The sequence below is a fragment of the Pseudorca crassidens genome, chromosome 1 (genome assembly GCF_039906515.1).
Source record: "Pseudorca crassidens isolate mPseCra1 chromosome 1, mPseCra1.hap1, whole genome shotgun sequence".
Taxonomy (NCBI): domain Eukaryota; kingdom Metazoa; phylum Chordata; class Mammalia; order Artiodactyla; family Delphinidae; genus Pseudorca; species Pseudorca crassidens.
The window spans coordinates 104676891-104695206 of NC_090296.1; the positions used below are offsets into that span (position 1 = coordinate 104676891).

General features: G+C 41.3%; 1 protein-coding gene across 2 annotated transcripts in view; it reads right to left on the reverse strand.

Annotated features, from left to right (window-relative positions):
• Positions 1-11133, reverse strand: part of NEDD4 (NEDD4 E3 ubiquitin protein ligase) — a 156653-nt gene extending 145520 nt beyond the window's left edge. Inside the window, exon 1 of one of the 2 annotated variants that reach the window (XM_067747668.1) lies at positions 10954-11133. Coding sequence is in view for 1 of the 2 variants with exons in the window: in XM_067747663.1 (XP_067603764.1) it covers positions 10954-10998 (45 nt within the window). In the remaining variant the exon portion in view is untranslated. The remainder of the gene's footprint in view (positions 1-10953) is intronic. The other variant, XM_067747663.1, reaches the window with a different exon arrangement.
• Between the last annotated feature and the right edge of the window lie 7183 nt (positions 11134-18316).

Here is an 18316-nt window from a genome sequence, read left to right on the forward strand (position 1 = left end):
ATAATCAATGGTGCCCTCAGCAAATAATCTTACCTTTTCTAAGTGCAGACAAGTGTTTATAATTTGTACATGACCTTAATTGAGGAAAGAAATGATCATACCTCTCTAAAAAAGTTAATCCATATTTGTGGAGCTCCTGACTTAAAATCATCCGTGTTAGCCTCTACTGAAACTATCCCCCAGAAGTCTCCGGAAGAAAAATGTAGCAAGCATTAACTAAAAACAATTCCAGGGGATGATAACTTGCAGTCACAGATACATTCAACTTTTACACTTTATCCTTGCATTTCCCACCACAAAGATGAGAACTACTTACTTTAGATGCTGTGGTTAAATGATGTAAAGCTACAGTGATTTAAGATTCTTTCATAAAATTAAATAAGAAATGCCGCTTACTTGCATTCATTTAACTTCATTTTAGAAATTTATGATAGAAAATTGTCCAAACAGCTCTCTTCAATCACATCCATAAGCAGAGATCACATCTCACATCATCTTTGAAAATGAAGGAGAAGAACATGTATGTTGCAACTAGAGACCAAACTCTTAAGTAATTTTAGAATCATGATATTAACAGTATTATTAACAGAATTCTGGATAGTACCCAAATGAGTAAAAAAGAAACAAAAATGAAACATCTTTTCCTTAATCAAAAAAGAGACATTATCCTCAAGCAGATCAGGGCTCTTCACTAAAGCTGGAATCTTCCCCTTCCACTCACAAGACAGCTTTACTGACTTTTGGAAGCAAAATAGAAAGGTTGTAAATTGCAGGCAAAGATGTGTCATTTTCAGCCAAAAACAAAAACCAAGGAAGTTCATTAGCAGGAAACATTCACTGAAAGAAATTCTAGAGGATGTACTTCAGGCAGAAAAAAAGTTATCACAGATGGAAAGTCAGAGGGGCAGGAAGAAATGAAGAAATAACAAGCAAAAAAAAAGTTAACTGCATGAGGAAAAAAATTATTAAAAAAATAGCAATGTTAATGATGATAATGATGATGACGATGATGTGTGTATGCTCACACAGGCATTTAGTGAGTTTCCATTCCACTTGGGATCCAATACAAAATCCTTAATAAACGGCCTTCAGGCCCTGCCTGACTGGGTTCTGCTCTCCTCTCCTCTACAGATTCACCTCCTGATACCATCCCTCTCTCTCCAACACTCTAGCCTTCTTTATGTTCCCCTCCATTTCATCTTTTACACATGCAGTTCTATTTACCTAGAAGGCTTTTTTCCTCCACTGCCTGGCTAACTCCTATCCATCCTTAGTCTACTTCCTCAGCTTTTCCTCATACTCTCTCCCCTCCTCCATATAAGATTAATTCTTTTCTTTCCTGTTATATATTTTTATCTTCCACTCCTTTTCCTTCAAAACATTTATAAAACATTGATGTGTGATTATATATTTAATGGCCCTCTCTCCCTCTAGGCTGTAAATTCAGTAAAGTCTGCTGTCCATCGTTATAGCCTCATAGCCTGACTCAAACACCTTACATATAGTAAGAGTTCAACAAATATTTGTCAAGCAAATACAGAATTCAAGTACGTCATAGGTCCACCTAAAAGCTACAAGAACAACAAAAAAAAAAAGACAGAAGATCTGGAAGAACAGAGGAACAATTACAAGTTAATTTTGCACATGTTCCATTCATCATCTTGCTGAGAAAGAATCTCTTCTGTTACATTCTTTTATTTGAGCAACTATGTGCAGTAGGACAGAGTAAAGACCATGTCTTTGTTACAAAAGAGTTCTGGGTTTCGATCCCAGATCTGCTACCTACTGAGATAAGTCCTTGAGCAAGTCGCAATCTCAGATTTCCTGTCTGTAAAATGGGGAGAGCATTACCTAGTTTTGCAGGACTGTTATGACAATTACAGCCAAAGCATTGAGAACACAGAACCTGGAGCCCAGCATAGAGCAAGCATTCAATTAAAGGCAGCTATGATTATATTTCAATTGACTCTTTTACTCTGAAAGAGGAGATCTTCATTAAGGAATCCATATGCACTAACATGATTGTTTGTTCACATTACTCTCTTCATTGCCCCAACATGGCTCACACGACAGAAGCCAGACATTTGGGTCAAGCCAGGAGGTTATGTTGAGCTACAGACATATTTATTCCATAAAAGTCTTATCAAACCCTTTTACCATTTGTCTGTGCTGTGTCTTCCTCCTGTCATTTATCTGCAGACCTCTTAGCCTTACATTCATTTATCCTCTTAAAACTTCAACAGGATTGAGATGGGAACCAGACTAAATAGAAGCTTCAAGAAGGAAGAGGTCAGTAACATCGATTCAGTAGAACAGTGGGTTTAGCAATTCGAATCAGCAATCTTACATGTCTCCAGGTGCTGTAGAATATTCTTAACAACAGACATAGCTAGGAGACAGGCAAATCAGCTGAATTAAATATCCTGCTCTACATTAAAAGGCTCATAAACCATGATCAAGTGGGGTTTACCCCAGGAAGGAAAGGATTCTTCAGTATACAGAAATCAAACAATGTGATATACCATATTAACAAACTGAAGGATAAAAAACATATGATCATCTCAATAGATGAAGAAAAAGCTTTCAACAAAATTCAACACCATTTATGATAAAAAAAACTCTCCAGAAAGTAGGCATAGAGTGAATTTATCTCAATATAATAAAGGTCATATATGACAAATCCACAGCCAACATCATTCTCAAAGGTGAAAAGCTGAAACCATTTCCACTAAGATCAGGAACAAGACAAGGATGCCCACTCTCACCACTATTATTCAACACAGTTCTGGAAGTTTCAGCCACAGCAATCAGAGATGAAAAAGAAATAAAAGGAATCCAAATCGGAAAAGAAGTAAAACTGTCACTGTTTGCAGATGACATGATACTATACATAGAGAATCCTAAAGATGCCACCAGAAAACTACTAGAGCTAATCAATGAATTTGGTAAAGTAGCAGGATACAAAATTAATGCACAGAAATCTCTTGCGTTCCTATACACTAATGATGAAAAATCTGAAAGAGAAATTAAGGAAACACTCCCATTTACCATTGCAACAAAAAGAATAAAATAGCTAGGAATAAACCTACCTAAGGAGACAAAAGACCTGTATGCAGAAAACTATGAGACACTGATGAAAGAAATTAAAGATGACACAAACAGATGGAGAGATATACCATGTTCTTGGATTGGAAGAATCAACATTGTGAAAATGACTATACTACCCAAAGCAATGTACAGATTCAGTGCAATCCCTATCAAACTGCCAATGGCATTTTTCACAGAACTGGAACAAAAAATTTCACAATTTGTATGGAAACACAAAAGACCCAGAATAACCAAAGCAATTTTGAGAAAGAAATATGGAGCTGGAGGAATCAGGCTCCCTGACTTCAGACTATACTACAAACCTACAGTAATCAAGACAGTATGGTACTGACACAAAAACAGAAATATAGATCAATGGAACAGGATAGGAAACCCAGAGATAAACCCACACACATATGGTCACCTTATCTTTGATAAAGGAGGCAAGAATATACAATGGAGAAAAGACAGCCTCTTCAATAAGTGGTGCTAGGAAAACTGTACAGCTACATGTAAAAGAATGAAATTAGAACACTCCCTAACACCGTATACAAAAATAAACTCAAAAAAGGGCTTCCCTGGTGGTGCAGTGGTTGAGAGTCCGCCTGCCAATGCAGGGGACACGGGTTCGTGCCCCGTTCCAGGAAGATCCCACATGCCGCGGAGCGGCTGGGCCCGTGAGCCATGGCCGCTGAGCCTGCGCGTCCGGAGCCTGTGCTCCGCAATGGGAGAGGCCACAACAGTAAGAGGCCAGCGTACCGCAAAAAACAAACAAACAAACTCAAAATGGATTAAAGACCTAAATGTAAGGCTAGATACTATAAAACTCTTACAGGAAAACATAGGCAGAACACTCCATGACATAAACCACAGCCTTTTTGACCCACCTCCTAGAGAAATGGAAATAAAAACAAAAGTAAACAAATAGGACCTAATGAAACTTAAAAGCTTTTGCACAGCCAAGGAAAACATAAACAAGATGAAAAGAAAATCCTCAGCATGGGAGAAAAATTTGCAAATGAAACAACTGACAAAGGATTAATCTCCAAAATATACAAGCAGCTCATGCAGCTCAATATCAAAAAAAACAACCCAATCAAAAAAATCAGCCATAAAAAGAAACGAAATTGAGTTATTTCTAGTGAGGTGGATGGACCTAGAGTCTATCATACAGAGTGAAGTCAGAAAGAGAAAAACAAATACCGTATGCTAACATATATATATGGAATTAAAAAAAAAAAAAAGGTTCTGGGCTTCCTTGGTGGCGCAGTGGTTGAGAGTCCACCTGCCGATGCAGGGGACGTGGGTTCGTGCCCCGGTCCAGGAAGATCCCACATGCCGAGGAGCGGCTGGGCCCGTGAGCCATGGTTGCTGAGCCTGCGCGTCCGGACCGCAACGGTAGAGGCCACAACAGTGAGAGGCCCGTGTACAGCAAAAAAAATAAATAAAACAACAAAAAAAAAAGGTTCTGAAGAACCTAGGGTCAGGACAGGAATAAAGATGCAGATGTAGAGAACGGACTTGAGGACACAGGGACGGGGAAGGGTAAGCTGGGATGAAGTGACAGAGTGGCATGGACATATATACACTACCAAATGTAAAATAGATAGCTAGTGGGAAGCAGCCGCATAGCACAGGGAGATCAGTTCATGCTTTGTGACCACCTAGAGGGGTGGGATAGGGAGGGTGGGAGGGAGGCTCTAGAGGGAGGGGATATGGCGATATATGTATACGTATAGCTGATTCACTGTTATAAAGCAGATACTAACGCAATTATACTCCAATAAAGATGTGAAAAAAAAAATCCTGCTCTGAAAGATGTGAAAAACTAATGCCAGATGACCTGTAAGTGACAGGGCCAGAATTACAACCTAGTCAAATTCCATTTTTTATACCCCTGCTCACCCTAAGCAATGTATTTAAAAGGTGCCTCTGAGATTCTATTCCTATATGACATATGAATTGCTAATAGTTAGCTGTTAAAAAAGACTGTAGTCCTTTTTCCTCTTCTCTTCCTGGTGCAGAGGAGGCCATGGCAGGCCTGAGGCAGAGTTTGGGGGAAGCAGGGAGTTTCATGGAGATGCACAGTCAGCATGCCCACCTGCATGGGGCACTGAGGCAAAGAGGGAGGTGTCATACAGAGAGGCTTCAGGAGCATGCCCACTGGCATGGGACTCAGAGGAGAGGAGGAGAGTGTTGCATAGACATACACAGCAGTACTCCCACTGGCACCCAAGGATGCAGGGAGCTGAAAGTGGGGTGCAGAAGTGCAGACAGAGGAGATACCTGCATGACTGGGAAACTAGTTACACCGAAAACATAAGTAAATGGACTGAGCACGTAAGTAAATGTATTGAGAATAATGAAACTCAGCATTTTCATTTTTAGAGGAGGTACTTATGACTAGCAAGAACCTGAAGTACAATATTAGATTTGAATTGGAGATACTTATATCAATTAATGATTTTTAGATATATGAATAGAGATTGATACAGAGATAGCTATAGATTTATGTGTTGACTTATATATGTATACATGTGTGGCACACACATACATTTCAGCTCTGCTGAGATGGCTGAAGAGCAATGGCATCCAGTAGCACTGAGCACAGTGAGCACACAGATCTTGGCTTCTAAAAACCATTTCCTACTAAAAGTAATCAATGTTTCTAGGAGAAATGGCTGCTCTCAGACAGTGCCGGGCCAGGCGAAATACAAGAGGATCTTGGAACATCTGCTGCCAAAAAAGTAATGAAGAGCTCAAAAGAATGATGCGGACTTGTCACAAGAACATAGGAACCTCCCTGCAAGGGCTTCCACTGGCCAAACTGAAATAATATGAGCCATAAAAAATTTAAGGATAGAAATTAATTACAACCCATTGAATAGGGTGGGATTCTACAAGTCCATGCTGATACAAATAAATAAATAAATGGATAAACAAATGGCCAAGAAAGGGAAGGCTCTTCTTAACACAGAATGCCAATTAATAAAAATGGAAATAGGGCTTCCCTGGTGGCGCAGTGGTTGAGGGTCCGCCTGCCAATGCAGGGGACGCGGGTTCGTGCCCTGGTCTGGGAAGATCCCACATGCCGCGGAGCGGCTGGGCCCGTGAGCCATGGCCGCTGAGCCTGCGCATCCGGAGCCGGAGCCTGTGCTCCGCAGTGGCGGAGGCCACAGCGGTGAGAGGTCCGCGTACCGCAAAAAAAAAAAAAAAAAAAAAAAACCCACAAAAAAAATGGAAATAAAAGATAGTAGCATTTGTTTCAGGGGGAAGTCATCATCGACGGGTAGTAAAACTAGTGGATGGAGATCTGACGAATGAGGGATAGGATACTAGCATAATCTTTGAATATGTCCCCACAAAATACCAATCAATTATAAAGGGAAAAACGGTGAAAATACCAAGAAGAAACCTGGCAGACACTAAAATTACCAAGTGATCAAGGTTATCACCCACAGTCATGAGACAAGCCAAAATCATGTACCCCTGATATGATACACTGAGAAGAACACAGTATCATCTCTGTGATTCCTGCCCCAAAAGTGTGGCCTTGCCATGATCATGAGGAAACAGTAAACAGATCCAGGTTGAGAAACATCAATAGGTTATACAGCCTGTACTCCTTACAACTGTTAAGGATAAGAAAGACTGAGGAACTGATACAAAGTACATGCAACATACACTCCTAGATGGGATCTTGGACCGTGAAGGAAGAAGAGAAATTATTAGAACACTGGTCAAAGATTGAATGGGATCTATGGATTGGATGGTAGTGTTGTAACACTTGACTTCCTGGCTTAGAGGGCTGGATGGCTGTTATGCAGGAAAGCATTCTTGTTTTAGGAAAATACACACTAGAGTATTTAGTGGTGATGGGGAATCGTGTCTGCAGATTGCCCTCAAATGGTTCCAAAAACACTAATGAAAATGGCAAAAAAAAAAAAAAAAAAGGGTTATGTAACAACTGTGGTGAAATATCAACAGTTGGAGAATCTGCTTTAGGAGGATTTGGAGTTCTTCGTACTGTACTTCCAACTTTTCTGTTGGCTTTAAATAACTAAAAAGCAAACAATTAAAAATAAACTATATTATATCTACTTCTTTGTTCCCATGGAAACCCACAAAAAATACTTTAGAATGATGCCGGAATTAAAAAGTTGCAAAAAAGCCATAATGGCAAAAACAACACATGAAAGATTGGGTTAGATACTAACGCAGCTGCTGCTCACACTGTGCTTCTCCTTCTTTGTGTGCAGTGAATATAGGCTGGGAACTTTGTTCTCAGGCTCAGTACAATGCCAGGATAGGCAGGGTCTGCTTCTGCTCAGTGTTAGTGGGTCTAGAAGTGTCAGAATATACACTTCTTTGTTACCCTGTTTCTTACGCATTGTCGTAGCTGTCAGCATGAGAGGCATCCATTCTTCTGTATGTGCAAACTCTACTCCCAAACTGGTGATGGAGACTCAACCCTTTCCTCTTTATTTCCTTCCTTCTCTTCCTTGTTTCAGTCAGGTTTCAGTTGTCGGAAACAGAAATTACTCTAGATATTTTAAGAAGAAAGATGCTCATACAGGGAATTAGGTGCTTCCAAAATTGTTAGAAGAGCTGCAGAGGCAGGCTGTAGGCTGTGTCTTCAGAGGACCCGAAAACACCTCGGAACTGGCCTACCCAGGAAGCTGCTACATGTACCCGAGTCAGAAAGGTAGGTAATCAGGAGCCACCGCCAGATCTGTTGACTTTAAGAACATACCAAATCTAGACCGCTATTTCTGTAACTTCCTGTCAATACCCACAAACCAAGTTACAGATACTGAAACACTTTTGTAGAAAAACTCAATGTCTACATGACTACACTTGTCAGCAGAAAAAACCAAGGAAACAAGAAGTTATGCCCCACTCCATTTTCACCTTCCCAATCTCAAGTAGGTGCACCTCATTGGGAAACCTATTTCACAACCTCTTTCCAGAATGCTAAGTGCAAGAGAGTCTGGGAAACATGGTGTTTAGCTTTCCAGCCTCTGCATAACAGGGAAATCCACTGAAATGAAGGGGGAAGGGATGCTGAATGGTAAGTGCAAGAGAGTCTGGGAAACATGGTGTTTAGCTTTCCAGCCTCTGCATAACAGGGAAATCCACTGAAATGAAGGGGGAAGGGATGCTGAATGGCAGGCCCCATATCTACCACACTCCTCACCACAGTTGGGCGGGAGTTATCCTCTACTGTTAATCCCAAGAGACTGTCAGAGCAAACTTGGTATAAATTATAGTATACTACTTGCTTAGTTTGTTACTCTTTAATGGCAAAATTCTATGCATGGAGCCAGGACCATCTCTTACTCAAAGACACATATGTGGAAGAAGAGCTAAAACCCACCCCAAAGTGAGAGCGAGATATAATGACCTAAATTTTGGCATTCTTCAGCACCAATATGCTCATACAGTGTGACTCAGCGGCTCTTCAGTATATACTGGTTAAATTACACTTCTCTCACTATCTTCTATCCCATTCCTATTCATTTTTCTTTGTTTCAGTTTCAAATTTAAAATAAGAATCATCTCTTTTTGCTGTCATATCAAACCTATCTTATAATCACTAGTCTGTGAGTTTTAGAAAATGACATAGCTGCAGTGTTTTTCTTCCCAAAAAAGGAAGGGGGGGGGTTGCTTTTCTAAGCCCACTTTTACTTTTGTGATAGACCAGAAAATAAAAGGCAAGTGATAGTGATGAGATGGCAACCTCCACCAGAAAACAAGTGATTTTTGTCTTTCCCACTAGACTTTGAGCTTCTCACAAAACAGGCAGATGCTCTTTTTTCTGTGTACCTAGTGCCTAGCATACTGCATGATACACAACAGACAGCTAAAAAACGTCTGTCGAATGAATAACCCAAATTACAATGGAAGAAGTAGAAGATGACACTTCATCATCATGTCTCTTATCTGCCTATCTCACTCTCTTCCTCTAAGTGGAAAAAGTGAACAGGGGAGTGGGAGGGAAATCTGAGTCATGAGGCTGACAACCAGGACCCCCCCCCCCGTGAACAGAGTGAAACTGCCCAGAAGTACAAATCCTTCATCCAGTTCAGGAAAACCTCAGTTCAGAGGGCCCTTAGTCCCGGATGCTTACTGACCACCCAGCAACTGGCATGATTCAATTTATCTCAGCTGGGCAGAAGAGTGATATGAGAAGCAGACAACTGAAAACAAATCTGTACAGAGAAAAGAGAGAGAGCAGATGCAAGATGCTATGATCAGTTGGTTCTGCTGGAAAAAGGTGATATGAGAAATCTGGAATAGCAGAGCCTACCTCTGAGTAGTAACAACAGGGAAAGAAAGTCCAAGGCCAGCCTGATTGGGTTGGAGGCCAGTTTGAGATTATCTGCATTGAACAACTTATTGTAGCAAGCAGGGAGATCGGACTGATAAGAAGAAAGCTATCATAGCAGGTTCAAAACTGCATTATTTTCCTCTGATCTCTTCTACAGAACAATAATGGAACATTAGCTAGAATATTATCTTCAGCCATATACTGACTGTCCTTCCTGAGGGACTGCTGAGCTGCCACCATTTGTCCACCATCACTTTGTTTCTCTTCTGGTAGCAATAACTAAGAAATTAACTGCATCACATAATCATTCTCAAAACGCTCGGAGATAACTTGCTTGCATCAGCAAGTTGCCCACTGTTTATAAACCAAGAACTTCCAAGAGAAATGTAAAAGACACTTTATAAAAGATGTTTTTTGAAGATACCAAGTTACTAAGAGAAGGCACTATTCCAACACTCTTAGAAAATCTAAGCAATCAATCTAAATTAGGCTGAAGGATTTACAGTTAACTGGGTCTAATCCTGATAGCAGGTACATATGACAGTTTAGTCAATGAACAAGAATGCTTAAAATCTTTTCCCAAACTTAACTTGTCACTGTTAGACTAGATAGCCTTTCATTTCCCACCCATTCCCATTTTTGAGACAATCACCAATAACACAGGGAAGGCACATCTCACTTAAAATGTAACTGCTCTTTACAAGTAGCCTTATTTTTAATAAGCGTTAAGGCATAACCAGCCTAAGTTATTTAGCTGAAAAAGAGACAATTCTCAAATCACAGAATTTTGAGTGAACAGCTGTGGGAAGTTCTTTTAAATATTTATACTTTTTGGCTTAATTTTTAAAATACCAGTGAAGACCAGTGAAACACAGCGTGAACTTTCCACACTTGACACTTGCTGCTAAATAGAAGGGGGAAAAAACCCTATCTGCCTGCTTTCCCATCCCCGTCTCCTGTAAAGGGGTTTTAAAGGATTTCAAATGAAAAAGAAATAACCCAAACAGCTAATGACAATTCTCTTGTAAGTCTTCAGGTCAAAGTCCATAAAGTTAAGCCCAACGGGCCTCTCTGCCAGAGCAGGCTAATCAAGAGCCGGGATGCTAAGCTCCAGGGAAATTCGCCCCGCCCCACCCCCGCCCGGAGCTCACGCACACTCGGCCGGGGGTGGCAGGAAGGGGCAGGCGGGGTGCTGCGCGTGCCCCCGCGCACTCACGCCGCTGGCTGCCTAGCCCCCCTCCTCATCACTTCCTGAAGGAAAATGACAAGGAAGGCGGCAGTTCCAGGGAAGAGCGGGGTGTAGAGTCCACAGGCTCGCGAAGAAAATGCGGCTCCCTAAAGCACCCCACCCCACCCCACCCGCCTGCGCGCGCCAGGCAGCCCCGGGAGTCCCCACGGCGCCCGGCGCGCTCCCGGAGCTCGCGCAGAGGGAGGAGGGCGCTGACAGCAGTCCCTCTGGCCGCCGTCGCCTCCTCCCGTTCGGCTGATGGGCAGCGCGATGGGAAGCTCGCCCCGCAGCCCCGCGACCCTCGCACCTCGTCCTCCGGGACTCCGAACACCTCCACCGCGCAAGTTGCCATTTCCGAATGGCTCCAGCAAACCAGACGCACTCGCCCCTTCCCAGAGAGTGGGAACTGTAGTGAGGAGGAGAGGGAGGAGAGGGAGGAGGCGGAGGAGGAGAGGGAGGAGGCGGGAGGAATTGGAGGAAGAGGGGGCGGTGTTCCCCTGGGCGCACAGCGACCCCAGCGGCCGGCCGGCGGCATGGCACGAGGAAACAGGGCGGGGAAGGCCGGCCGCGCCTCTGCAGCGGCGCGCGTCGTGGGGCTCTGGGCGCGGGGACCGCGCGCGGTGGGAAAACGTGCGTGCTGGGGCTCGGGAGGGAGGAGCCCGCGCGCGGCGCGGGCGCGCCTTCAGTCCCCACGCCAGGACGATAGTGGCTGACGCGGCCGCCTCTGGGAGCCAGGCAGCTCCAGGGCTTTGCGCCGAGCCGGCAGTGGCGCCCGGAGGACGTCCGCCCTTCCCCGGGGAAACAAAGCTGCGGCTTTCGTCGGCAACGAGTCTCACTGAGATCCGCCCCAGAACTCGGCCTCTGACTAGCCACCTGGGATCAGGAGAGCTTAATATTATTCTCTCCACAAACTAAAAATCAGACCGCTTTTTTGTCAGTTAAGGCTGCCGATTCCAATAGAAGCTGGACCTTGAGACGCCCAGGCAAAGCCCAGCCTGAGCATGGTAGCAAACGGGGAGGCCTGTAGGGATCGCATCAGTCTTGGACTCAGGATCTGAAATTCTCTCCTTGTGATTTGTAAACACCGTACCAATCAATGTTTCCTGTCATATGGTCTGTCCATCTTTAAAGCCTCCCAATAACGTTCAGCCTCCAGGCTTAACGCTCTAAATCTGCTTAGCTAAGTAAGCCTTGATCTGCAGCACCACTGGAAGGTAGCGAAGAAGGGGGAAAATAAACTAGGACCTCCTGTGCTATGGAATAATCATGCTTATTTTATAGTCATGTCTGATGGGGTTTATAGTTCCACAGTCACAGGAAGACTCTTACCAAACAAACCACCCAAAAACAGAATGGGGAAAATGATAAGCACTCATTGTCTAAGCCAGAATTAGTATCTTGTCCTTTTCCTACAGTTGCAGAAATTTGCAAAACTCTAGAATCTCAAAATCTAATTTAAATTTTCCTTAAGGAATACAGAATAAACAATTTAAAATACCAGTATTACTGGTTTGTTATATAAGATTCTGTTGTACTTTATGATTGGCAGGATCCATTTGTGTTATGTATGAAAATTCGATTAATAATACATCATCCAAATTTTATCATCTGTATTAGGCAGAAAGAAGTGGCAATTAAGTAAACATGAATGTAGAATTCCAGAAAGGTCAGGAATTGTTGGCTTAACTAAATTTAAAAAGCTATCATAGTATAAATGTCTTTGTTTTATAAACTGTCACATACTTGTGTTTTTTAGTAGGTTAGGAGTAAAATCTGAAAATATTTAGTATGCTCTTTTATTTTGGAAATAATACTTTTCCCTAATCTCTTTCTGATACACATTTTAATATTTGAAGTAGGACAGTCATGTCATTTCAGGGCATGGTTTCAAACAGATATAGAAATAGCTTCCATCCTCCTACTAAAATTTAATGAATGGATGAGAAGGATACACACAACCTAAAACTGGTAATAAAATCAACCAGAAATCCCAGTGGTTTATAAAGTAAAGCATCAGCTCATATAGCCAATAGGCAATAGTGAAGATAATTCCAAATACCACTGATTTGACTCATGATTACTTATTCTGTCTGAATCCAAAATCATAATAAGAATTAAGCAGGCAGTTAACTGACATATGATGAACTACAGTAATTATTATTTCCCAGCCAAAAGCTAGAAGAGGCCCTGTGCATCTGGTACCTGGAATTATAAGGAAGTTCAAATAGAGAAGGTGGTATTAGCTGGTGGTCCAATAATCACCACTACCATCAAGAAAGCTGTGTAGAATGAGAAACCCCTCTTCAACTGGACATGTCGCTCAATTGCATGGTATACTCATGCAGGCTTTTTGCCCACCTAGGCTGCCTTCAACTAAGTTCATGTTGATTTGACTTGAATAACTATGTATGTGTACAACCATGTAAGAGGCGTGTTTGAAGAATGTGATACTGTGCATAATAATTTGTTCCCAGCCTCACACCTCTGCTAGAGATTGCCCCCAAGTGAAAGGCTAGGCAATTCTAGCAACCTCCAGTGGCATCACCATGCTATTTCTTGTTCGTGAACCTGTTCTCCCTTCAAATCTCTTTTTACATGAGCCTTCAAACTGATAAAGGAGCAGTAAACAAATGAGAAATCAGTAAACCTCGTCAAGACCTCCTAATCGTCTATGTACCTATACCTCTTTATCTCTGCCTAAACTATTAATTGTAATGCAGAAGTGGAAGTTGTTTTCATTTTATGAGTCTTTGAGATAAAAAATTCTGGTGTTAAATAACTGATCTATCAAGGGTAACAATATGAAAGATACTTTAATGTTGGTTATTAATTCTGTAAGGAATACCAAAAAAAAAAAGTCCTTTTTGAAAGTTACCCTTTAATTCTCTCTTCCATAATATCTGCTGGCGGCCTGTCTTCTGATACTAGATGTTTGAGTTCTTTAAGTTTCACTTTTTCTTCCTCTTCTTCCACTCTAAACTCCCTGTACCTCATCCATTGCCATTGCCATTGCCATGGTTTCGGCTACAGTCTTTGCAGAGTCTATCTCAGACCCAGAGCTCAGTAGTGCAGGGAATGTTACTTTTAATATTACTATATAATGTTACTATGAATGTTACTATTTAATTCTGTAACAGAACTTAGTCCCCACCTCAAGTTTCCTGTCTGCCCAGTAGTAAAAAACCTAATCTTAATCAACTCAGTGTTCCTCCTCAACCCTCTTTCCTCTAAGGTTGATTCTAAGTTCTAGTAGGCTGCTGTGGTGCAACATCATCTTGGGGATGGAGGGCACGGCACGGTCTTCATCGTTCCACGCTGGTATTCGTAGATGCATCCTTGATCCCATTGGTCTCTAGTTGCGGTCTCCAGTTAGAATGACATTTGGCTGTTAGTAACCCAAACTAGTAGGATTTAAAAAATAGATATTATATTGTTCTCTTCTATAAAAGTCTAGAGGTAGGCAGGCCAGGGTAAATATGGCTACTTTGCTCCACAAAAGACATCAGAAATCCAGGAACTTTACAGCTGGCTGCTTTGCCATTTGTGAGTGTGGCCCTTATCTTCATAGTCAGAGAGAGGCTAAAGCTCCAACCATTACGTCTATGTTGTAGCCAACAAGATACAGGAAGGAATAAAGAAAGGAGTTCAGGTCTGATGCTCGATTTTTAAGAAAGGCTAACGGAGCCTTCTACTTAAACTCTTAAAACAGATATGAGGGCTTCCGTGGTGGCGCAGTGGTTGAGAGTCGGCCTGCTAATGCAGGGGACACGGGTTCGTGCCCCGGTCCGGGAAGATCCCACACGCCGCGGAGCGGCTGGGCCCGTGAGCCATGGCCGCTGAGCCTGCGCGTCCGGAGCCTGTGCTCCACAACAGGAGAGGCCACAACAGTGAGAGGCCCACGTACCGCAAAAAAAAAAAAAGACAACAACAACAAAAAAACAAATCAGAGTCACATGGCTGTATCTAAATACAGGATAGGAAGAGACTTTTTTTCTGGGAAGGCTTGTTGAGTTTCCGTTCCTGGAGAGGAATGGATATAGGAAGGGAATTAGCAGTCTCTGCCCTAGCATCTTCACCCTGCAGCATCCTTGGAGAAATCAGCACTCTCATCTGTTTCTGGTATACAGGCCATTTTAGCTCAAAGATGAAAACCCCTTCAGGTCCTCCGACCTCTTTTATCTGCTCCTGGCCCTTCCTGGTTCCTGTGGTTGTTTCCACAGGCTGGGAACAACCCTTGTGGCTGCAGAGACATGGGGCCTATCTCCAGCCTACCCTTTGCCTTACTTCTACGGTACTGCTGCTGTTCCACTCTGGAATGAGGTAGGGGTCGTGGGCACTTCTGTAAAGCTTTCCGTGTAAGACTGTACCCAAGACACAGGTCACCTCCACTCTTGGATTCCAGGAATCTAACCTTTAAGGGAAAATCCAAGTGTGGGAAGGGAGTTCTCAGAGCCTCTTCTCAGAGATAGTCACCGTGTCTAGTACTGTCCAACAAAACTTGCTTCAGTGAAGGAAATCTTTTTATATCTACATTGCCAATATGGTAGCCACTAGCTTACATGGCTATTCAGCACTTGAAATGTGGCTAGTGCAACTTTTTAATTATTTAAATTTAAATAGTCACTTGTGGTTAGTGACCTCTATATTAGACAACACAGGAACTGTGTCTAACATGTCCAAAATTATAGAAACATTTTAAACTAAATTCTGAGTACATACAAAAGATTATAAAAACAGGTAAGGTATAAAGAATAACAGTGAATTGGACACTAATATACTTATCACCCACTGTAAGAAAAAGAACATTACCAACAACTTTTTTCACCTCTTTCATGCTTTCCTATTCCATTTCCTTTTCTCCACTCACCAAAAGATAACTACTATTCTGAATTCTATGTTTACCATTTTCTTGTTTTTTTAATTATTTCATCAGATGTATGTATTACTCAATAATGCATTGTTCATGTCTGCTTCTTTATATGAATGCAATCATAAAGTGACTTGGATTCTTTTACTCACCATTCTATTTGTGAGATTGATTCACACTGATTTGTTTATGGTAGTTAATTTATTTTTACTGCTGTGTAATATTCCATTGGATGACTCTATCACAATTAATCATTCTTCTGTTGTTGGACATTGGGGTGCTTCCAGGTTTTGTTTTGAATTTGTAAAGACCTTTTATTATATGATTTAGCTGTTTCAAATGTTTACAGCACAATGTTTAGATAAATTACAGTGGCAGCTCTGAAATTTAATAATGGTTCAGAGTTTGTATCACTTGAGATAAATGAAGCACCAGTGATATTACTAATCTTTTCCCAAAGGTGCATTACATTCAAATACAAAAATGTCAGTTTGTGATTATGGTGTTATACATCTGATCCCATTATACTTTTTTTTATTTTAATGAAGTAAATTCTAAAAGTTTTTCCCCACTGAAACCCAAATACAGCACAGTGCTTCTTGCTTTAACTTTCTCTTCCATGCCATGTTAAGGAGTTTGAACTTTACACTTCAGCAATGAGAGTCAATGCTTCCCATTTTTTTTTCTTTTTTTTGGATTATTTTCTATTGTTGTTTTGTTTAACTATTACAAATAATGCTACTATAAACAGTCTTGTTTATAAGGTCTTCTAATGGAACATCTTGTTATGCCAGAAAGTAATGAACGTTATGATGGGGACATGTCAAAAGGACACAGGAGCCCACTTGAAGAGGTTCCCACTGGCCAAATACAGACTAACTTGAACGCCAAAATAAAGTGATAGCAACAGATTATAATCCAGTGAATAAATCCAGTACGATGAGATTATAATCTAATGAATAAATCCAGTACTATGAGTCCACACCGATGTAAATTCTAATAGATGGGTAAATTCAACGTTTGGCAAGTGAGATTTTTACAGAGTTTGATGTTGTGTACATAAGGGAAAAAGCTGAAAGACACCACTGTAATTAAACGATCAAAGTGAACATCAGTAATGGAACAAATAGAAATGTTACAGCCTGATAGGATGCAATGAAAAGAACACAGTATGACTTCAGTGCTATTCCTGCCCAGCCTGAATCTAATCATCAGTAAACATCTCACAAATCCAACTTAAGGGACATAATATAAAATAACTGGCTTGTAATCTTCAGAAATGTCAAGGACATGGATGTCAGAGAAATTTGAGGAACTATTCCAAAATGACAGAGATTAAAGAGATCGTATTAATCAGGGTTCTCCAGAGAAAGAGAACCAATAGGATATGTGTGTGTATGTGTATATATAAAAACTTATTGTAAGGAATTGGCTCACAGGATAATGGAAGTTGGCATATCCAAAATCTGAACTTGGGCCAGCAGCCTAGAGACCCAGGAGAGCCAATGGTACATATGAAGTCCAAAAACTGTGTTCTGGAGAATTTCCTCTTGCTCAGGGAAGGTGAGTGTTTCTGTTCTATTCAGGCCCTCAGCTGATTGAATGAGGCCCACCAATATTATGGAGAGCAATCTGTTTCACCCAAAGTTTACCAATTTAAATGTTAATCTCATCCAAAAACACCCTCTAAGTTAATACATAAAATTAACCATCATAGAGACATGACAAATAAGGCAACTCATGATTCTGAACCCCATTGCTATAAAAGACAGTATTTGGACATTTGCTGAAACATGACTATATCTGAGGATATATTAAATGGTTGTAATGTATGAATGTTAACTGCCAGATTATGATGATTGTACTGTGGTTATGTAGATGAGAATGATCCTGTTCATAAAAAGTACACACTAAGGTATTAGAAGGTGATGGGGCAGCAAGTTGGCAAAGTACTCTCAAATGGTACAAGAACAAATATCTTTATACTTTCTGGACTTCCCTGGTGGTGTAGTGGTTAAGACTCCATGCTCCCAATGCAGGGGGCCCAGGTTCGATCCCTGGTCAGGGAACTAGATCCTGCATGCCACGACTAAGAGGACACATGCTGCAACTAAAGATCCCACGTGCCACAACAAAGATCCCGCGTGCTGCAACTAAGACCTGGTACAGCCAAAAATAATAAATAAATAAATAGATTGCTTCAGATTATTTTTTAAAAAGAAATGACATTGTTCTGGTTAAAAATAAATATCTCCAATAAAAGGAACCCAGGTACCTTGGAGAAAAGGCTGATTCTAGGACTGGGGCAGGGAATATACAAGATGAACCTGGAGCATCTTTTAGTGCCAGAAAGTAAAGAAGTGCTCAAAAAAATCAAACCCACGATTACCACAGCTGGAACAGTTTGAGCAACAAAATAAATAAATATTGGATTATAACCCAAAGTATAAAATAAATATACATGTCTGTAATGATATAAATAAATCATTTAGTAAATAAATGGGGGAGTAGAGACAAATCTTTGTGTGAAATTCAAAATAGTTTAGGTAGATACTTCACCCTCCACCCCAAGGAAGGGGAGCATGACCTACCGCTGCTACAGTGTGGGATAAGCATAGTAATTTTATCCCAAAGGTTACAGTATGGAAAGGGGGGAAAAAGAGGAACTTTATTTATTTTATTTTTATATTTATTTTATTTATTTATTTTTGGCTGTGTTGGGTCTTTGCTGCTGCGCGCGGGGCTTTCTTCAGTTGCGATGAGTGGAGGTTACTCTTTGTTGTGGTGCACAGGCTTCTCATTA